The 23,539-nt window shown below is 40.5% G+C and overlaps 1 protein-coding gene across 14 annotated transcripts in view; it reads right to left on the bottom strand.

Moving 5' to 3' along the window:
- Positions 1-23,539, bottom strand: part of UNC79 (unc-79 homolog, NALCN channel complex subunit) — a 237,325-nt gene that overhangs the window by 51,421 nt on the left and 162,365 nt on the right. For 12 of the 14 annotated variants that reach the window (XM_032405836.1, XM_032405840.1, XM_032405835.1 and 9 more), the window contains 9 exons: positions 22,069-22,176; positions 18,618-18,734; positions 15,933-16,016; positions 12,566-12,668; positions 10,371-10,511; positions 7,398-7,436; positions 1,347-1,459; positions 1,173-1,258; positions 82-255 (listed from right to left, as the gene is read on the bottom strand). In XM_032405836.1, the coding sequence (XP_032261727.1) occupies positions 82-255; positions 1,173-1,258; positions 1,347-1,459; positions 7,398-7,436; positions 10,371-10,511; positions 12,566-12,668; positions 15,933-16,016; positions 18,618-18,734; positions 22,069-22,176 (965 nt within the window). The remainder of the gene's footprint in view (positions 1-81; positions 256-1,172; positions 1,259-1,346; positions 1,460-7,397; positions 7,437-10,370; positions 10,512-12,565; positions 12,669-15,932; positions 16,017-18,617; positions 18,735-22,068; positions 22,177-23,539) is intronic. The other 2 variants (XM_032405848.1, XM_032405841.1) reach the window with 1 other exon arrangement.

Here is a 23,539-nt window from a genome sequence, read left to right as displayed (position 1 = left end):
CAGCCTTTTATTAAACATTAAATCTCAGCAGATGGTTGGCAAACCGTAAGATCGTAATTGAAAAGGAAATCCTGGACTTACCTTCAGAGGCAAAACACAAGGCAGCTTGGCAAAAAATGTCTGAAACTGGTTGCTGATTGTGGTCCAAAGGCTGCTAGGAGAATCCATGGGCAAAGCTTCCATGAAGGTAGCAATGTTTTCCAAACAGCGTATCATAGCACCCCCTGCTGGTAAATTCTTTTTGTTATTTAGACCCTAAAAACACAAAAGCATAGGCAATCAACTGCTGAAACAACGTGGGGATTCAGACAGCTATTTGTCGAAGATCAGTTTTAAAAGTCACGTATTTACGGTTTAAACTTGTGCTGTGTGCCTACTATATAGGCCATTCATTGTAATTGGCAGGAGGAGTAAGAGAAGAATCAACAAATTCAAACAAACTTGGGAAAAACTGTGACGTTTAATTCAGTGAGAGAAGGTGAAATGTGAGCAAGAAATAAGAAACATCTTTTAAGGATCTGCAGTGAGCGTGGTTAGGCGCTAAGAAAACACAACGAATGATGCTTGCTGTAAACTCCGCTGGCCAAAGCCTGAGCGTAACGGCTACAGAAGCAGGAAAGTCTCTAGGGCCACCTGCCAACCCTCCAAGCTAACAAAGAGCTAATAAACAGGGTGCGGAACACAAAAACCCAAGCGTTGTGATACAACAACGAATAAGCAATGGAGCCGGGAATTGAATTCAAGTCTCGCGCTGGAGCAAAGACGCAGGACTTGAATCCAAACCTCGCGATACAACAAATGAGGGAAGCTGAGACTTGAATCCAAGTCTCGCGATACAGTGCGCGCGGCTCTACCCACCGCACCTCCTGAAAGCCTGAATGCTCAATGGAGGGGAGTGTGCTTAACAGTTGCCTAATCACCCCTGAGCTGAGGGTGTTCAGAAGCTTTAAATAAATAGTAAATCCACACGAAACAGCAATGTCCAACTGACACGCTTCCGTGCACTGGCAATTTTTATTTTTAATCAATTTTAAACATTTAAATTACTTAAGATGAATCTGATATTTTTGTATTTAACATAAATTTAAGTTTTAAATTAAATGACTGAATTAATTCCTCAGCCGCGATTTCAGGAGGGGCGGGGCTTAGAGGTGTCATCAAAGCGAACCTACCTCCAGGAGCTGACTGAGAGCAGCAATAGAGCTCAGTTCATTGAAGTCCATCAGAGACGTGGCTAAGGTCCGTAAAAAAGTCCCATCTGGAAAGTCAACAATCAGATTTAGTAGTGTTTGGGTTTCGGCGATGAGGCACGTTTGTGGTGGCTGGATTCCCCGTGGAGGAATTACCTTTGATAGTGCTCTGGAACAGCTGCGGGAAGATGCCGTTGGGGGCCAGCTGATGGAAGATGCAGCGCAGGAACTGCTTGGCCACCCCCGCGGCGTTGCCAGGAACCATCATGCTGGGGTTGCACAAGGAGAGAAAAGACAGGGACTCATGGAGCACCCAGCATGAGTTTAGGTATTTCTGAACCTCCTTATTTAGAGGTCAGGCATTGAGACATCAATCCTCTTATGGAAGATCTCCCTGTCATTTTCATCAGTGAGATGAAATACTGTAGTTACGTGCAGTCCCTGTTAACAATAAGTTTCTAGAAAGAGAGAACCAGGACATGTCAGAGTGGTCCCAGACTAATGAATTCCAGCCACCCCCACAGTACAGAAGAGGCTTCTGAGGCCCAGAAAGAAACGGTGACCTGCAAAGGCTCCAAGTCCGGAACATGGCAGAGTCAGGACAAAACCCAGGATGAGATTATCAGCAAGACCCTCCCAGAAAGTGTCATTAGCTAAGAGAGAGCTGATCTGAGGGGAAATGCAGGGAGGGAGATGTTCATGGCTATTGGGAGATAGGAGAACTTTCCTTGCAGCACCTTGAGCCAGTACTTGTAGAAAGGAGAGGGCTTTGATCTGTGTGGTTCTGCAGGACCTCTGCCCATCAAAAGAGGGAGCCAAGGGATGATTATGCCCCTGAGACCCAAGTATCAGGAAGGACGTTCCCAGAGGTGATCAGGGGGTGAATTAACAGGAAGAAAGTAGAAATCAAAGAGCCCAAATAGGTAAGTGGTAAAAAGTCCCTCTTACCTAAGCCGTTTGATTATGCTATGTCTACCCTGAAATGCTGATTCAAACTTGTTGGTCAAAAACACTCTTCATGCAGCAGTGACACCAAACTCATACAAATTCTTTCAAAAATTAGGGAAGGAGGGAACCCTGCCCACCTTATTTTATGAGGCTAACATAGCCCTAAAACTAACATCAGATAAAGTCATTACAAAAAAGCAAACAAAACCAAAGCAAGAGGGAACAAAAAAGAAATGAAAACAAAAGAAAGACAAACCAGCAGTCCTCATGGACACTGAATCCAGCTATAGATAAAAAGGATGATGGTCTGTGACCAAATAGAGTTTATCCCAGTAACATAAGAAGGACTTAATATTCAAAATCTCATCAATGGAATTCAATATATTAAATAATAAAGGGAAAAACCATACAGTTATTTCAATAGATACAGAAAACGCATCTGACAAATTTAACATCTGTTCATAATAAAAACTCTCAGCAAACTAGAAACAAAAGAAAACGTCCTCAATCCAGTAAAGAGCATCTATGAATATCTACAGCAAACATAATTAATGGTGAGATACTAAAGACTTTTCTGTAAAAGCAAGAACAACGCAAGGAGTCTCACTAACATCTTTATTATTGTACTGGAGGTCCTACTCATTGAAATATGACAATAAAAAAATAAAAGGCATAAAAATCAGAAAGAAGGGAAACTGTCACTATTTATAGAAATGACTTCTTTTTTGTATACAAATGCTTTTAGACCCTAAGAAATCTTTAAAAGCAACTCTACTACAACTAGTAAGTGAACCCAGTTTATTACATTACAATGTTAATATAGAAATTCAATTGCATGTTTATATACCAGCAGCAAAAGTTGGAAAATGAAATTTTTTTTAATTCCATTTACATTGGCATTAAAACACCCAAAAATTCTTGGGAATAAATTTAACAAAAGATGTGCAAGACCTCTACACTAAAAGCCACAAAACACTGCTGGGAGAAACAAAAAAGACTGAATGAAATTAGAATATATACCATATTCATGAATTGAAAGATTCAGTATTTGTATGCTGTCAGTTATCCCCAAATTGATTTGTCGTCTCAGTACAATCCCAACAGGCTTTCCCCCCCCACCCCAACTGAGAAGCTTATTCTAAAATGTATATGGAAATTTGGTAAATCTTGAATATCCAAATCAATCTTCTTGGAAAAAATGAGCAAAGTTGGAAGATTCATAATCTCAGACCTCAAGACTTATTATACAGCTACAGTAATCAAGACAATGCGAGTAGGAAGGGAAAAATGAAGGGGGCGAAATCAGAGGGGGAGATGAACCAAGAGAGACTATGGACTCTGAGAAACAAACTTGAGGGTTCTAGAGGGGAGGGGGGTGTAGCCTGGTGATGGGTATTAAGGAGGGCACGGACTGAATGGAGCACTGGGTGTTATACGCAAACAATGAATCGTGGAACACTACATCAAAAACTAAAGATGTAATGTGTGGTGACTAACATAACATAAAAAAAAAAAAAGTGTGGGGCCATCTTAAGGATCAACATACAGATCAACGGAACAGGATAGAGAGCTAGAAGTAGATCGACCCTTATACCGTTATTGGATTTTAACAGACAACGGAGTGATCCAGTGGGGAAAGGGAAAGTCACTTTTTTCTTAATGGTGCTGAAATAAATAGGTTTCTACATGGGTAAAAAGGAACTTCAACCGCTACCCTCATACCATACATAAAAATGAATTTGAAATGGATCATATACATGCTAAATATAACTAAGCTTTTAGAGGAAAACACTGGAGAATATATTCTTGATTTGAGGATGGGCGACAACAACAGGAAGAAATAGTCATAAACTACGTAAAAATTTTAAAACATTATGGGGTGCCTGGGTGGCTCAGTCGGTTAAACGTCTGCCTTTGGCTCAGGTCATGATCTCAGGGTCCTGGGATGGAGCCCCGAGTCAGGCTCCCTGCTCAGCAGGAAGCCTGCTTCTCCCTCTCCCTCTGCCCCACCCCCGCTCGTGTTTTCTCTCTCTCTCTCTCTCTCGCTCCCTCTCTCAAATAAATAAAACCTTTAAAAAATTTTTTAAACATTAGATTTCATCTAAATTAAAAACATCTTATCAAAATATATATTAATAAAAGGAACAGGTAAGCCCCAGAGTGGGTGAAAATATTCTCAGGATATATTTAATAAAGGACTGGTATTCAGGCTATATAAAGTCCTGCAACTCAACCCAGTTAAAAATGTGCAAAAGATTTGGACACTTCACAAGAGAAGATTTACAGAGGGTCTTAAAGAGCACGTGACAAAATACTTGACAGCATTAGTCACCAGGGAAATGCAAATTTAAACTATCATGAGATACCCACCAGAATGGTTAAAATTAAAGAGACCAACACCACCAAATTTTGGCAAGAATGTGGAACAACCAAAGTCTCATGCGTTATTGGTGGGAATGCCACATGGCACAAGACTTTAAAGAGAAGTTCTGATAGTGTCTTACAAAATCAAACATACATCTACCCTGTAACGCCACAATCCCATCCCTAGCTATTTATCTAAGAGAAATAAAAACACTGGTTTACAAATAATCTTGTATAAGAATGGTCCTAACAGCTTTATAATAGTCCCAAACTGGAAACAATGCAAATGTCCATCAACAGGGGAATAAAATAAACTATGGGATAGTACTGAGCTCTAAAAAGGAAACAAACTATTGATAACATGCAACAACATGGACAAATTTCAAAAACATCATGCTGAGTTAAAAGAGGTCAGACACCAAGGAGCACATACAGTGTCATTCCATTTATATAAAGCTCTATGGTAGAAAGAAAAAATCAGGCTAGTATTTGCCTATGTGGGTGGAGCTTGGGAAGATGCACCAGGGAACTTTCTGGGGGCGATGGTAATGTTCTAAATCTTGACAGGGGTTTAGGTCATGCAGGGGTACACATTTGTCAATAATCAGTGAACATACACATAAGGTATGTGTACTCTAGTATGGAAATTGTGCATCAAAAGAGAAAAAGCCTTAAACAAAATCAAACGTTAGTGAATGATAACTTTGCCGAAGAATATATGAAGTACGCTAATATCTGAAATTTACTTTGAAATGCATCCAAAACTAAAATGGATTGACAGGGAGGCAGAAGGATGGAGAGACAGTTGGATATGTGATAAAGCAAGTAAAATGTTCATTGTAGAATCTAGGTGATAGGTCTACAAGTGTTCACTCTAAAGTCCTTCCAACTTTGCAGTATATTTAATCTTTTATAATAAAAGGGAAAAAAGTCTAAAAAAATTTCTATAACTAAATGAGCATTAAAAAAAGGAGCAAATATCCATCCCTAAAACCAAAAGTTACAGAAGCGCAGTAACAACAGCGCCATCTTATGTTTGTAGGAGCTACTGCAGTTTCGCAGCCACAGATACCCCATCCCTTGGACCTCCCAGCAAGTAGCCCTGTGGCACAAGAAGGCTATACACAGTATCCCTCTTTTATAAATGAGAAAACTAAAGCAGAGAGATAAATGTGCCCAACGTCTCACCCACTACCCATTCCTGCTCTCATCTGGTCCCTTTTCCCCACTGCAGCCAGAGTCACCTTTCTACGTGCTACACACACACCCCTTGCTGCTTAAATATCCTTCAGCAGTTTCCCACTGCTGCTAGAAAGCCCACAAGGTTTAATATGGCTTATAGGCCCTGTATCATCTGGCAAGCCAACCTCACATCTCTGTGCTCTAGCCACACTGGCCTTTTGGTCGTTCCTCCTACACAGTCTGTTCTTTACCACCTGGAGACCTGGGCAGACGCTTTTTCCAGAGCTATTTGCACCATTAAACCCAAGGCATTTCTTTCAGATATTATTGTAAACATCGCTTCTTAAGGGAAGCCCTTCTGTCCTTCCCCCTTGCTCCCACTACCCAGATGACACCAGATCTGCCAGCCCTCTTCTGGGCTCGCCCATCTCAGTAAATGGCACAGCCATCCACCCAGCTGCTCAGACCAAAACCTGGGAGTCATTCTTGCCTTCTGTCTTTCTCTCACACCCAACATCCAATCTATCTGCAAATTCTGTAGGCTCGGCTTTAACAACACTTCCTGAATATATCCCTAATGGGACCACTTCTTACTCCCTTAAACCAAGTCTTTATTAATTTGTGCCTGCCACTGAAATGGTCTCCACGCTGGCTTCCCTGCTTCCGCCCCTGACCTGTTTTCCTGCATGACCTATTTCCAACACAGAAGCCGAGGGATCTTTTCAAAACACAAGGGAAGTCATGGCACTCCTCACTCCCTGCTTCCCTCGGTAAAAGCCCAACTCCTTACAATGACCTCCTGGGCCCTACCTGGCCTGCCTCACCCTCACCTTGCCCACTCCTCTCCTACCCTTTCCCCTGCTCCTTCTGCCCCAGCCTGCCTTAGTCTTATTCCCCAAATATCCTGGGCACTTCCCTGACTTATGCCTTTGCATCTGCTGTTTCCTCTGGCTGGAACGTTCTTTCTATAAATTGCCACATGGATCACTCTCCCCCCTTTTCAGGTTTTGTTCAAACACCACTTCCTCAGAGAGGCTGTCCTTGACCATTATTATATCCAAAATACCACCTCCGGCTGTTCTGTATCTGGACTTACCTGATTATTTTGCATAGCATTTAGCACTGAATGATATTAAATGACATTGTCGGTTTTCTTGTTTGTTAATTTGCTTACTGTCTGCCTCCTCAACTGAAATATATGCTCCAGGAGAGCCCGGACTTGCTGTTTTGTTAACAAGTATCCTCAGTCAGTCCCTAGTGGTCATTCCAAAAATACTTGTTGAATAAATGAATGTTATTCAGTCTCCCTACACATTGTGTTCACCGCATTAAGCACTGTTTACAATTATAAATTTGTGCAAATATTTTCTTCGTGTTGGCCTCCCAGATAGACTGCAGGCCCCACAAGGGCAGGAACCATGTTACTTTTGCCCCTAGTTGAAACCTAAGTACCTAGCACAGTGCCCGCTACAGAGTGGGCCTAAAATAAGTATTTGTTGACTAAAACGAGTGAATGCATGAAAGAATAAAAAAAAAAAAAGAGTGAATGTAGGCATGAACGAATGAATGAACAGAAAATGATTGGATGCTCTCTGGAGCTGCAACTGAACCTAACATTCCTTCCACGGTACACACTCTGGTGTTTTAGAAACAGGATGAACATGCACAGGGGACAAAAAGAAAGTGAGATTTGGGCCCACTTTAGGACCTTACCTTTCTGCTTGATTAGAAAAAGTCGTGCTGGATGCCAATCTAGGAAAAGTAAACAGAGTTATATGAATTTCTTAAGTTTTCACGAAGAAATGCACGAGTACTACGGTAGGACCACTTGTGGCCCCAGTTCAGATGGGGAGACAAGGAAAACCACTGACAACTCCCCTGATTAGGGACAGTGGGCGAACTCGGCAGCCAGTCTCCAGGGTTCAACTTAGCCCAGGTCCTGAGATCTGCTTTCTGCATCAAATCAGATGCTTCCACAGAGACACACATAGTGAGTTGGTTTAATGTATCACCTGGCCAAGCTACGAACTGGCCACGGCAGCCAGTTTAGACAGAGAGCTGAACAGCATTTGACCCAGTCTGTCTCTTTACATGTGAACTCAACTCAAATTCATTTCTTTGTATTCCACCTCTGAAACGTAACAACAAACTGTAAAAGCCTCTGTAAGACAGTAAAATAGGTAATAAGGGTATTTGTCAACTAATCTGTCAACAAATTGGGATGACATATTGCAAAGAGAAATGTATTAAGTAATCATTATATAACATGTAATTTTTAATAATTATATGGTTCATACACATGGAAATAGTCTGTATGTATAGTAAGAAAGAGAATGTCTAAACCCGCTAAATTGGTGGGTTTAGAAAAACATGTCTTGATCAATAAGATATTGACAAAACAAATAAGGGGAATGCTCAAGTTCATTTACTTAAGACCACAAGAGTGCGCCCAGCCAAGAACGCATTTGGAGAGGAATGGAGGGTCCGGCAACCGCTAATACAAGACACCATTCCCAGTTGCTTTGGTTAATGACACTACAATGAATCAATAAGCATTGGCAAATGAAATAAACAGTCATTAAGGGTGCAGCAAATGCAATCTTGATGGCTATATCTACAAAAAGGGGTGGGTAAATTTTAAGAGGGATCTAAGTAGAGAACAAACCTCAAAATCACAGAAAGGCCTGGGTGATAAATGCTGAGCTTACATACGCTTAGAACACCCTGGAAATAGTTCCTGTGGGACTAACACAAATAAACTAAGTGTTCATAAATCCACATTACCTCATCTGGAACTGAGGCATGCAAGGGAGCCCCGAATCAGGTGACTGCTGAATCCATTTCCTGGTGGGTTTGGTGATTAGGCTTAGGTTGCTAAGGGCTGCGGCAGCTACTTTAAATGTACCTCTCCACCCCCCTTCTCTCACCAGTCTAGCCAAAGGCAGTAGAGATTTAAATATATGTAAGCAGGTAAAAACATATCTGCTACTGTTCTGCCTTTACTCATCTTCAAAGCTCACATCTTTTCATCCTAACAGCCAGCAGTGCTTGAACACGGTTCCTTCTCGCTTATGTTAAACAAAAACAAAATAAAACCCCTCTCTATATCGACTACAACTTAGATCAGCTTTTTCAAGGAGATGGTAACAGATCAGAACAATAATTCTATCTGTCCTGAATCTGAAAAGTATTGATGGTAAGAATTGTGGCCTTGCATTAATAAAAACTCTCAATTCCACAAGCTGGTACATTTATTCCAGGATTGCTATGATTAGGTTAAAATCAAGGACTTAAATAAAATATTTCATCTTTTCTTATCTCTCCATCACCCACTGTTCATCACTGCACACTGGCTATTTCTAGGTATTAGAGGTGGAATAGTTATACCATCTCTTAAGGATATACACTCTTAAGGACACTACAGAAAAATGTGGGGCAAGGGCGTTAAGGGTCGAGGGGTTTTTAATGCTTTCCTGTTTGACTTTAATTGGAAATCAGTATTTCTTCTTAAAAAAAAAAAAAAGATCAACTTTTAGCTCCATTACAATTCATTCTCTTTCCCTCCCTCAAATACCAGGAATTTGCGGAATTCTGTTTTTTTCCCTACCTCCTCCATAGAGATCTTCCCTAAGAAATTGTTTCCATCCCGAACTTCTACAATTCATTCTCTTTCCCTCCCTCAAATACCAGGAATTTGTGGAATTCTTTTTTCCCTACCTCCTCCATAGAGATGTTCCCTAAGAAATTGTTTCCATCCCGAACTTCTACAGCACTGATCACTCACACTACTTGTTACAGCTCTCAATCACATCCTATCTTGTATGGCTCCTCAGTTATTCCATACTGAGCCACTGAGCTCTTCAACAACTAAGCCACAAATCACTAAAGAGCAAGAGCTCAGTCTAAAGCTCAGAGCCAAAAGCCCCTGGTTCTGTGAGAGAACAGACTGGGAACATAGTACATTCATGTGGAATTTCATCCAGTCTCCTATAAATTATGCACACCAGGACTACAATTTGTTACTGAATTTGAACTTTACGTATACCCATGAAATACATCACTTTCTATCTAATGTCCTATCCACTAAATGGAATTTTCTCAACATGAAAATTCTCAAAGTAGCTAAGTTTAATCTCCCCTTATTCCAGCTGAAAGCCCTGCTCCCAAAAAATGTCCATCCTTCCCTTTTCTGAGTCAGAAGGGTAAAACTATACTCCATCTTCCCCTCCCAGGACAATGTCTCAAGACTGCAAGGTGCCTAGAGAACCCATCTTAAAACAGGTAAGGAGAGATAATAATATCTAAATCTTATAGATAATAATATCTAATAATAATATCTAAAACTTGTAAACTGTTGAACTATGAACTGTGCACAGTTCTGGGTACTGCCCCATACATTAGCCCAAGTAGTAATTAAAAGCAACAAATAGGAGATTTTTCTTAATGCAATTTCCTCTAGCATCATTCTGACACCATGACATGGTGACTCATGACCCAACAGAGCTTAGGAATTCAATCCAAAGTTTGGTACATTCCATTTTTAAAATTAGTCTGAGTTGATCCCATAAATATCAAACATCTAAAAGGTTACTGAATGTTTTACTTTTGAACTGATAGTTTTTATGTCAAGGTATAGAGTGAATAAGGCTCCTCCTTCCTTCCAAACAGAACCGAAGCAATATTCACCTTCCCACGGACTGCATTATATCCAGCAACAGTGGGGCTGCCAGGTCTGGGCTTAAGTGAATGAATGTGGAGAGGACCACAATGGCCAGCCCAAGGGTTTCCTCGTCATATTCTTCAAGAATGGCCCCACAGTCATGGCATCTGCAAAGAAAACAGAGGAATGCTGTCCACGAAAGCCAGCAATGGTTTCAAGATATAACAAAGTATATAAAGCCATTTCTCAGGAGTCTTCGAAAAGTCCCCAAAAGGAGGTCAGTGGCCCCACTCTCATGATACATAGTGGCCTGCAATGCCAGCCTCCTCCTAGACACAGAAACAGCATACATGACAGAGATCAGGAAGGTTCTTTAAGTCACTGAAAATGTTCAACTCACAATTGTCTGGCCTCTATGGACATAAATTATTGGTCCCTTTTACAGCAAGTGCCAGTCAGACTAACAGTTTGAAGCTTCTGGTTGAGGGATTTTAGGCATGTAAAATTATTGCTAGGGATAGTCAGTAACTAGATATTTTTTTCATTTGTTGAAATTAAACATGAAAAATGCCTAGATGCAAATGGAAGCTTTCCTATGCTCTCAGACTGAAAAGCGTCCTATTTGTGGGTGAGACATGGGGTAGTTAAGCCAAGAGAACACTCCAGAAAGCCTGGGGAGTCTGGATCACAGTCTCTTCTCTACCACTCACTCAGATCAGTCTTAAGAACTCACCGCGCCTACTGAGTGTAATAGGTAAAGACACAGTGGCATCTGCTCCTAAGTAACTTCCAACTTACTGATCTTGATAGTATCTAATATGGGTTCAACTTAATTCATCTCAGCCAAAGCCACAGCCCTTCTATTCAGCCACAGCCGGACAGCTTTATAAAGTGAAGGGAAAGTCTACTGGGAATAGCGAGGGAACTAGAGCTAAGATCACTACTGAGAACTTTCCATCTGGAAACTTCCTAAATACAAACTCTATCTATGAAATCCCTGACAAATTGACCTTTTTGAAAAATATAGGATTCACATCTGTAACTAAAAAAGAGAAATGGAGTGCACATGAAGACTGGGACTTGGAGGAGGACACAGAATGGGGACATTGTACCAAAGGAGGAGCCAAGAAAAGGCCTCCAAACACAGCTAGGTGCTCCCCACATGGACATTCCAAGGCAGCTCTCCAAGGCAGGCACCTTCGCTTCTTCAGGAATGACTGTTGGCTGGGGCCAGCTGCAGAGAGCCTCACACCAGCCCCTCGTGCCTCATATTCTTCTCCCTTTATCACAAGCCTACCCACTGCATCACCAGGAAGTCTCCCTAGCCCAAAGGGATCTCTCCAAACTTGAAATCCTACAAGTCTTATTCTTTATCATATTCAGTACACAACCATTTGTGTGCCAGACAATGTATAGGGAGCTTAGAGCATAAAAAAGACAGAAGAAAGGGTCACAGTCCCTAAGGAACTCACAACCTGTATGTATAAACAATGACACAATTAAAATACAATGTGGTAAGTGGTAGAACAGAAAGATGTCATAGATACTATGGAAACTTGGAGAATGGTATGACTAATTCTGCCTTGTGTGTAGTGGGAAACTCTGCCTTCAGCTGGGTCCTGAAGCATGACTAGGAGTTCGCCAGGCAGAGAAAGTACAAAGAGAAGGACACGTATGAAATCACAGAAGAGAGAACACATCAGGCATGCTCTGGAGCAGGTGAGGGGGTTGGGGCAAGAGCTCCAGGTGAGGAGCAGTGAGGCCATACCTTCACAGTCTAAAGGGCCTTTTGTCATAAGCAAAGGTATTTGGACTTTATCCTCTAAGAAATCTGGGGATGCTGAAGGCTGACAAACCGTGAGGTGATGTACCAGTTTGAGTCTCAGAGAAAGGATTCTGCTGTCAGGATGGGAATAAGAATCAAGTCTCCATGCTTAGTCCCATCCTCACAATTTGAAGCTTATAATAATCAGTAAGTGGCTCTGATTTGCATTTGTCCAAACTGAGAAAGGAACATGCCTTGGCATAAACAGATGCTGGCCATACAATGATAGGACGTTTCTAAAATAACAATGCCCACCCACGCTTAGGGCCACGGCCCCTTGACGAACAAGTTATGACTTAAAGCGTAACACGCCTCCTCTGATCCTTTCTCACAACCGTGGTGAGCAAATGCTCAGATTCTGTAAATCTGGGGAAGAAAAGAACAGCGTGAGCTTACTTGTCTGTCATCACCGTCGGCTGCTCATCTGTGAATTCTTCCGGGGCCGGCACAAACATACTGACGATGCTGGGGGCCGACAGCAGGCTGGATTTCGTGGCGCCTGGGGAAGCAGCAAGGAGACACCTGGTGAATAAAGGTCTGTTTCTAGGGGCCAGGAAAGCCCCATCCTCCTCTCATAAATCCTCCCAAGATCACACTCACGGAATGTGATGGGATCAGCTCAACAGCATTGTGAAAACCCCTCAAGGGTCAAATGAGTTCAAGAAAGACTGATTTGTTTCAAGGGTAAAATGAATTCAAGAAGGACTGTGATCTGTTTCTGTTTGTGTGACTTTTAAGAGCTAAACTCCCTTTGCTTCTTGACTTCGAAAAAATCAGAAAGGGTTCAGTGTGCCAACAGGGGATGACGACAAAAATAGAAAAAGGGGGAAATCTATTCAAGAGCACCCTTAAGTGAGTTTACAGTCCTTATTTGCTAGGCAGACATGGAAGCTGCCCTTACAATCCTACGTTTCTAAAATCACCAATGCCTACCGACCCTAAAATGCTGCTAATTTGAAAAGGGAATAAGATCCCAGAACTCTACACACATAAGCAAGGGGAGGGGTTTGAGCTAAGAAATATCAGAACAGCTTTTTAACTTGGAAATTAATATCATAAGCCCCAAAGCAAAAGACTTCATTTTTCAAACTGTAATATTTATGAATGAAAGATCAAGCGTTTTGAAGGAATCATCTAGTGACTTCGGCCAATCAACATCACAGAGTTTAAAACTTTGGGTTTTGATGCCTTTAGAGAAATCTAAGGCAGGAATCTTGGCGACATGCTCTTGCAATGAGTAAATTGTTCTCTACTAAGAAAACAACAAGTGCCAGACAGAGTCAGGAAAGAAGGCAGAAAAAGTCAGTGGTCATTAAAGAGTCTGTTTCTCATCATGGAACTGGAAATTTAGTGCTGGAAAACAAAACAAAATTGTATGATCTGCCCTTAAATAGGAGAAAAATAATGATTCAGAGAACCAGTTTTTAAAAGAAGTAATATAAAAATTTTAGAAACCTAGCAAAGTGGGCAATGTGTTTCAATCTGAGGGAGAAAAAAATGGTATTGAAGCCTTTAAAGAATGAAGATGCTGCCAGACTGTATATTCCCTTGACTGATCAAAGGCTACAAAGTGTGTTTATGAGAAGCAGGAGACCTGCCGACTCAAACAGCAAAGGAAAGTATCTAAAAATATCTTTATGTCACTTCCAAAGATCCCAAATGGGTATCTAAATTTTACTACAATATTTACCAGCTATCTCTGAGTAACACTCTTTTCTACCTGTACCTCAGTATATCACTAACAAGGATCTCCAATTATTTCATCAGGATAGCACTTTGAGGGGAAGCAACAGTATTTATTACAAGCATAACTATATTTTGATTAGTAATAGAAAAGGCAAGAACTGGGCCCAAGATAAAAGGAGACATGATTAATTATTAAACACTAAGGTAAACAGCATGAAGTTGCTTCAAGCAACCAAAACACAGAAAGTTTAAATCTAATATTCCGCATTTCTTGAACATTGATAGACCATGTCTATCAGATGCCAAAATGTCTATGCTAAAAGTGGACGAAGTCACCCCATAAGATGGTGATACATATACAGTCTTACTGGAAACAAGACACTGAAAGGCAAAAAAATTATTGAGTCAAGTCTTTCAGAAGACTCAATTACTATTAAATAGAATTTAATACCAATTACTATTAAATAGAATTCACAATTCAAGTCAAGAAAAGAGAAGGAATCAAAGTCATTTGGGCGGTTTCAAGCCAATAATTACCCAATACAAATGCCAAGAAATAGGTATTTCTGACAATAATAGCTCCGTGAAGTTGTTTATTCACACAACAACACAAAAGGTGTCATGCATTATTTATGGCAATCATCTATAAAAGTTATTGGGCGCTGGCTCCCCTATGGCAATATTAGCTAAAACTGGATTTCTGAATATGGCTCATCATTTGGGAGCAGAGTAACGTAGACAAAGAAGGTGGGAAATACAAAAGGAAGCTACGGACCTCAGCTACCTTTTGTTCTAGTTGAGTTACAACAAAGTCTGCAACATTAAAGGCAGTCCCATTATCCCCCAGTTGTGGGCAATACTTCTGATGGCACGGCTACCCAAAGTGTACTCTGTATGGAACTAGGAACAGAAATAGAAGGTTCTTAGAAGCTTCGATGAAGAGGGGACCTCCCCCAAAGTCCAACTCCAAAGCTGGAAATTTTGACCAAAGCCCCTTTGGGAATCTTAGAGATAGGAGGCATTGTAAAGGTTTTGGTTTGTTCAAAGGATGCAAGCACCCATCAGTCCCTTAGCTGCATCAGTTGACTTCTTCAGTTTACTGTGAAAGAGACTTTATCTTTCTTCTGTCTTTGTTCCCTTTACCTTATTCCATTTTTGTGGCTACTAACTTAGTCACTGGATCGTGGATGAGCAAGCACCAGAGTTGTCCGACCACTGACTTCTGCTCATAAAAGCTTTTCCCAGGCCCATGAGTGAAAAGAGTCTCATCACCTACAGGAGTTAAAACGGCTACTCATTGCCCAATAAACGTTAGCAAAAGCTGAAGATAAATATCTCTTCATTCCTAAGGAAAATCAGAAGAGTGATATGATCCTAAATAATAAGTCTGCTTGATTGAGGGAAGTAGCTAAGAGATGCAGTGATAGTTCATTTTTTGTTTTGTTTTATTTTTTTACAAATGATAATTAAGCTGCTTTCTGAATTAAAAAAGAACAAAAGTAATGATTAACTAGCCATGAGATGAATTTTGAAAATACATATTCTGATGATCTTGGCACAGATTTATTCTCAGCTTACTCCAATGGGCAGCATAATGCCACGAGTATATTTTGTGCGATTTCAGATTTCAGATTTCAAAGAAGCTATTCGTCTATGATCTCAACATTCTAGAATGAACACAGATAAGCTGGACCATGTTCACAGAAGATACACAATAATATGGACAGCTGATATGTATTAAGAGGAATATCAAAGGACCCAGGAACATGTGGTCTAGAGAAGATTGAGGAAATAAGCGATGTGTAGCTATTTTCAAACGTCTAAAAAATTATGTGAGCAACCAGACTCATTTTAGGTGGCCCCAAACAGAAAGTCACGATAAGGAAGAACTTTCTGTTGATAAGGTTCAAAGAGGAGATGTCATGCATTCCCAGTCCCTGGAGGTGTTTGAACAGAGGCTGGATCCACTCCATGGAGCTGCTGAAGGAGAGATTTCAGCACCCGCTGGGTGACCAGATGATTGACATATACAGTGTCTTTCAGCTTGCACAGTCTGAGATTCCACGACCCCACTAACCTCTCATTCTCAACGGCTGTCCCTCCAGGTCAGGGTTTAGGCACATTGGCACATTGCACTGGCGTTTCCCAGGCTGTATCTGTTCTGTGGATAAATAGAACATTTCAGTCTTCAATGCAGTCCATTTAGCACAAGTCACAATACAAGGAATTTAACCAATAACCTCATGGGCCATTTTTGGGGGTCATTGTTATTGTTGATTATTAATATGTACAGGAAACATCCTAAATTTTGGGGTAGGGTTGTCTGGGGTTTTACTACAAAACTGCCATTCAGGTATATGCAATGTAATTAAAAGCAGGAGAGCATCTGAAACCGTCCAAAAAAAAAAAGTCTGGATTCTCTTCCTCCCCACTGAGAAAGCTCAAATACCATTATCTCTCGATATGAAATGAAAAACTGAAAGGCTAATGTCACAGCCATGAAATAAATGTTTTATACAAATCAGTAAATACATAAGTGATCGTTTGGGGCAATGGCCAGAAAGGTCATACAGAAAACATGTGGAACTGGTAGCAAGGAAATGGCAGGTGTCTCCCTGAGGGCTGAGGACCAGGGGTGAGGTCAGCCACTGAGGGCTGAGGAACAGGGGTGAGGAACAGGGGAAGACACGGAGGAGTGGGGCTTCTGGAACATTCATTTCCTATGAAAGATGAGACGAAGAAGCAGCCATCAGATGAGCACGGATGGAGAAGAGGCAGGTATTCGCCGAGCAAGCAGGTGCATGCTGAGGTGAATCGATCATAACCCATGTTTTAGACTGCCTCTCTCAGTGTCATCATGATTAGATTTGTCCCTTTGGAGACCAGTGAGTCACTGAATGGACATATGTGCCCTAAAGTGGCATGTCACCTAACAGTGACCTATGTATTCATTGACTCTCCTGTGGTCTTAGATTTGGGGAGAACTTTTCATGGCACTAATCAAAACAAGAGTATTGAGATGAAGCTCTAGTAGGACTTGGTGACTAGAGAACCAACTTGGAGAATGGAAAACAAGTCCAGGAAAATGGGTGAAAGAAATTCAGACAGCATGTAAATGGTTAAGTATTAAGTGAAAAACCAGAGTGACATGAACGAGACTGAAGTCTGGTTGAATGTGAAAAATTCAGTTAAATGGGTTATTTGGCATTATGTAGATTCTGTTTTTAGATTAAAATTTGGATTGGAAATTGAGATCTAGTTGCCTTTTTATTACTCTACTGAATCAATCAAACTAGGTTGGAATCGTAATCTAAATCTGAAATGGTTAGCTTAGGCTGAGCTACTTGCTACAGAAAATAGAAGTATGTCAACCTAACAAAAGGTGGGCATTTAATTATCAGAGAACTAACCAAACCAAGGCTCCCATTCTCAGTTCCTCACATAGCTTCCTCGGTAAAGAGAGAAACAGAGTCAGTCCTCTTTCGTGTGGATGGAACGACTCCACCCAGACCCAGTCGGCTGTTGAGGCTGGTTATCCTGTCTTTCTCCTTGACTCTCTTGCCTGTTGGCTTTCAGCCATGACATTATTCACTACCACTTATCACCAAAAGGAAGACAAAACATGAAACCTTTAAAATGTTAAGAACCCTTATAAAGGCTGGAGAGTTGAAACTATCTGTCAAAAGTAGGATTGGGTATTTTTTTGTGGGACTTAATTATCTAGCTCTCCTTTTTTGGAAAAACAACACATGGGGGTGGGGGAGATAAGATAAAATGTATGTCAGTATTATGGTTTTGAAAAAATAAGTCTGTCGATATTTTGGTTTTGTGGACATCATAATTCCTGGTCATAAGGAAGGATATTAAAATAACAATCTCACATAACTATGGCCAGAAAGTACTAACCAAGATATTGAAATAGTCTAAGTGTTGGCCCCCAGAGCCTATCACAGTAACAAACCATGACATTTTCGTAGTGCATGCATGTTGCAAAGTGCTTCCACATGTGTAATCTTGTAACTCAAATGACCCATTTAATTAAAAAAAGGAAAAAAAAAAACACAAAAAGCAGGCACTCCAAAGAGCAGGATTGTGGCAATACTACCGGCTTGGAAAGGAGTATGTGTGCAGAACGTGGGAACAAAGTTCAGAAAATGCAGAGTGATCATGTTTAAAATAGACATGTCATGGCGATCGATTCTTACTTTAAAATTGAGATTAGATGCGGTTCCACCATATGAGCATGAGGGTGTGCAGCTGCAAGCTGGTGACCCTGCTGACTAAAACACAGAGCTCATATTCCCAAGCCTACTGGCAGATCATGACGTCACTAAGCTACATTCGTTATTATCAGTATTACTATTAATATGCCCTTATTTGGGGGGAAATTTTACAAAATAGAGACTGTTGATAATCTGGTGTTTCTGTTTATTTTTTTAATTTGCATCATGAAATCACAGTTCCATTCCCTCCTTTACACACTGACATCACTTAACCCCCAGATAGATAACCTAGTATCTGGAGTCTGGGTCTTAGAGGAAAAAGAGTTGGACCAGCCTAAATGGACAAACAGGTGGCTCTAGAACACTCGGAAAGTTTAAATAGACTTATTCATTACCTTCAGGTTTAAAAAAAAAAAAAATTACTTGAACCACAGAACACAAGAGAAAATCTAATCCTTCACACGAGAGCAGAGGGGACACAAAGAAAGTGGCATTTAGCTAATCTGAGAGGTAAAACAAGAAGAAAAAGCTTGACCCACCAGTGTCCCAGTTGCTGATGTTATGGGGGGCGCTAGACTGATGTTCCAGCTGTCGCTTCATTAACTGGCTCATTGTCAGAGCTCCCAGGGATCCCCTTTTCATCTGCCTATACTGAGCTATATGGAGGAAATTAGGACATGATTACTAGGGGGAATAAATTTCCACTGCACACAAAGGCTCTACAAATCCATATAGAATCTTAATTGAACCTTCATTTGGCTATTTGTGATTGCTCGGTAAATTGTATGCTCCTGTCCAAAGGAAAAACTAAGGCACATTGCTGTTCCGGGTGCCTTTCTTGCTTCAGTAAAGAATGAAAGAGTGCCTATGAGCATTTATCTGTGCCCTGTAAATATTTACTCCAGTTACCACAATATGATTACTTTCATTTACTTTTTTATTTATATACTCTACCTTGTTCCAAAAAGGATTTAAGGCAGATAATACTACTTTGAATTTATGGCTTAACTTTTTTTAACAGAGCTTGTGCATACATAGTTTCAGGCTCCATTATATCCCCATGAGTCCATGTGTCTGCGTGTGTGTGTGTGTGTGTGTGTGTGTATTTTGGAGTAAAATGACACATATCAACCCCAATTTTTTGAGAGAGAAACTGAAGCAAATGATGCCATGTTACTTGGGAACCAACTAGCAAATGAGGTAGTCATAGAAACCGAAACATGTTGACTCCAAAGTCAATACTATTTTTAATCTCTGTATGAGCCTCTGCCTACTGTTTGGGAAATGTGAATTGAATCACCTTCCACAAGTGTATTCTAATACAAATCTTTGTTTTAGAGAGTAGTGGTAACATTTTTATCCTTCAATTAGGCATTGACAAATATCCCACCAATGAAATGTCAAGTTACGAGCATTTCCAAACCAGAAAAATAATTTAAAAAAAAAACACTCCTGCCAGTAGACTGTTGAGTAAAAAAGCAACCTGCCTCCTACCCTCCTATTCCTCTGCCAGGGGTCTCATCAGTCCCTGCCCCCAGCCCAGTGAGAAAGGCAGAGAATCACTGATGTGCCTTTTCTACATGATCCCAAACTCCTGGACACTGGAGAGCGTGTGGTATTCACTCTCTTAGGAGGACAATTTCAGAAACTGAAGTTCTTTAAGTACATGTTCTAAGAGGGGATGGTAGAAACCGGGATGATTGTATGGCCCCTGGAAAGCCTTAAATGTTATACATAGGTTTCACAATCACTGTACCAAGACGGCAATTTCGTGAGATGTGAAATCAATTATAACATTTTTAATGTAATTAGCATGCTGTTTGATTCATGGTAGTCATGGCATGGTTAGCTACAAAATGGTCAGCTAGCAAACTGATCCAAAGAAGGGAGTGTGATGGGAATTCTTGTGTCTTGCAGTCCATGTTGACTAAATTCACGATAATGACTACTCCAACCAACACGGAAAATCTCCGATTCTTGTTGATTGGTGAAATTCAGTGTTATGACTCACTTGAAACATGCAACTTCAAGTCAAATGCAAAAGCAGAAATCTTGTAGAAGACTTAACCAATTTAAAAATGAGCATGCTCAAAGGAGGACTTAAAACCTCTAGTGATTTCATAAGTTCTCCGATTCTCAGTTGTGTGTAGACAGCAGAATTCCCTGAGAGTAAAAACCCTTAATGTTCAGCTCAGTGTGTGAGGTGCCTGGCATGATGCCTCCAAGAACACACCACCAACAGCCATCCAATACATGCTTTTAATGGAGAGAAGGAGGAAGGTGGAAATCTACTGATGGCACTCTGCTGACTCCAGAAAAGCTAGAGTCAGTTATGACTCTAGGATCATGAGACACTGGATATGCTTATTTTATGACACATTTAACTAGCACTGAAGTCAAGCTGACTTAGTCACCCTCGCTCAAATTATACCCAACTTGGAATTCTGATTAAAATTCACTATCTTCCTTTTTTTTTTTTGGATGATTCACATAAATTAGGAGGAGAAAATATACTTTCACGATTCTAGTATATGGGCTTACCAATGGGCGTTCTATCACGTTACCAAATAGATTTTTATGATAAAAGAACAATTAAATCCAGAACTAGCTGTTCTTCTTTGCTACCAAAAGGGCAAGTAACTGTCACTTGAAAACACTTTCTTAGAATTTCTATAATCTCTATTATAAGTGAATTTGAGTTATTCTAAGGCAGTGTGTGACACCAAAAAAGAGCACAGATTTGCCAATCAAACAGACCTGGCATCAATCCCATCTCTATCACACAGTAGCTACCTGACTTTAGGCAAGTCATTTAGCCTCTCTGACCTCTGCTTCCTAGTCTATAAAATGGGGTCAGTAATATTTGCCATGCAGGGCTGATGTCAGGATTGAGTAAAACAACCATGTGTGTAACCATTTGGCACAGTGCCCAGCACGTGGTTAAGTGTCAAATAAATGGGAACTATTATTAACTATTATGACTATGAACTCCTCAAACAAGGGGTGTCTCTTATTTATTCACCTGGGATCCCCAGTGGCAAGCACAGTGCCCGGCACCCAGCAGACACTTAATAAATAGTTGCTGAATGAATGAATGCATGAATGAAATGAATCATGAAGATGATGATGTCATTCCATACTACCAGTCCAGCATTTGAGTTACGATCTTTATTTGGTTTTCGGGATCATCCTCATTTCAAAAGATGGTCAAATGAAAATTAACTAGCTCCTCATGCAGCGTCTACATGGAGCACAAAATAGACCAGCAGCTAGGACGAGGGCTTGCAGGAGCTGTGCCTCCGTATCGCTGACTCCTGCTGGGAACCTCCCAAGCTAAAGTCTCTCAACTGGCTCCACCGAGGCAGGTAGGCCCCCCTACCTTCTCCTCAACGGAACTCACGCTCCTCAAGGACAAAATCTAGGACCCAACCACAGAAGGCAGTTTCAAAATAGTTGCCCCCTACAGATCTTAGAGAATTTCATGCCATTTTTATTTTCAGATCCAAAAGGGCTGGATTCAATCATGACTCTGGGATCACGATCTATCTGTTACATTTATTTTGTGATAACCTAGATAAAATTTTGTCACTGATGGAAGTGATTCAAATGAAACAAAGGGGTTCAATGTAAAATTCTGTCGTGAATCATGCTTTTCACTTGTCCCAAAACTAGTTCCAGGCCTTATGTTTAGGCTACTCATCAACAATTCCTATTTTTTTGAATTATGAAATTCAGTGATTATTCCTTCACAGATTGGGATTCTTGGCCAATCGGTAATGGCACTGACTTATCAAACACCTGAGATGTTGACAAAACTGAGTCTATGCCTCAGGATCTCTGAAATCTTACCGCCGAGTGTCCCCCAGGAAGCTAACACGACATGTATAAAGAAAAAACCCCAACACTGGGAGTGTGAACATTGAAAACAATGCAGCAGATATTATTCCAAAATCAATGTACAGGTGAAATGATCACCAAAGGAAATCTTACTTGATATTGAGGAATGGCTGCTTGTTTCTGGCACACCTGCTTCTAATGTGGGGGCAGATGAGGATTCTCGTGGCATTTCCAAAGTTGAAAGTCCTTTAGTAGAGGGATCTACAAACAGAAATATTATTTAAAGCTCAGGACGTTGATTAAAAAAAAAATAAATAAAAGCAAGTTCAAGAACCTTCTCCGTATCTTTTCCTTCCTGACCAATACACCCATTCAAAGCATTCTATATGTTCTGGCCCTACCAATTACTTTAACAGAATTATATACACACTGGTTTCCAAATTCCATGCAGAGATGCTTCCACATTACATTCTCCATCTGTGGCTATGCCTCTCAGAGATTAACAAAAGCACAGTTACAAAGCTAAAGCTCAGCATTTCCCCACTGCATAGCCTTGAGCAGGTCACTTCACCTTTCCAGAACTGAATTCTTTTCATCTACTACCTAAAGATGCTTACAGTTCATTCCACCTACATCATTCTACCACTCTACCTCTTCCTGGCAATTTGTTACTCATTAATTACATCTCAAGTATACAGACAGTTCCTCCTCCAGAAGGTCTTCAAGGAACTCCCTCCCCCCAAAAATACAAACGAAAAAATGGGTCATGTGATCCTCTTACGTACTCCCAGGACACCCTGTCCTTAACCTTTCCCAAATTTAACACACTATAATGTAATTGTCTATTGACTTGTCTAGAACCTTGGCTAAACCGTAAGTAATTTAGGAGCAGGGACTGTATCTAACTTGGAATAAATACTATGAATGCAGATTTTCTATTTTATTAGGTGAGCAAGAAACAGACTGTATCATTTGCTCCTTCTATTTGGCAAATGTATCTAAGAGGAAATATTTTCTGCATACACTATTGTCTTATGAATCCATCAGTAATGGGAAACAAGATGTCCCACACTATTCTAGGTAGATTATCCTTTAAAACTTTTGAAAAGTTTAATGGTTTATCATAGCAATCCCCGCCCCCCAAATTCTTTACAAATCTCCTTGCCATCTTAAGCAATACTATAAATGAACAGAGTGAGCAGCCTGGAGTTACCCTATAGGTGTCCATGAATGTCCCACGCTATAATTTGGGGATGCCTCCCTAAATGACTTCAAGTTCTCAAGCTTCATGATGATTCTGTCTCATTCTTTTCATATTGTCAATTTTTTTTCTTGTCATAGAGCAATTCACCATACATTCATGCATACATACAATTGAAGTATGCAGATGCTATTCTATCCTTGGATGATCACTAAATTTTTCAGAAATAAAAGTAAAATCGATCTTGGGTGAGAGGCTGGGAGGAAAGTTATCGAGCACTGACACTGTTTTGATTCTCAGAGGTCTTTCTGAATAGATATGGTTGCCAGATTAATCATTTCTTGATGAAAAAAAAAAGTATAACTGTTTCCTAAACCCTCTTGAGTAAACACAAAATAGCAACCTGTTTTAAATTACCTTAAT

Source organism: Phoca vitulina, unplaced genomic scaffold, assembly GCF_004348235.1.
Source record: "Phoca vitulina isolate PV1807 unplaced genomic scaffold, GSC_HSeal_1.0 scaffold7, whole genome shotgun sequence".
Lineage (NCBI taxonomy): Eukaryota > Metazoa > Chordata > Mammalia > Carnivora > Phocidae > Phoca > Phoca vitulina.
This window is presented reverse-complemented; position numbering and strand designations above follow the sequence as displayed.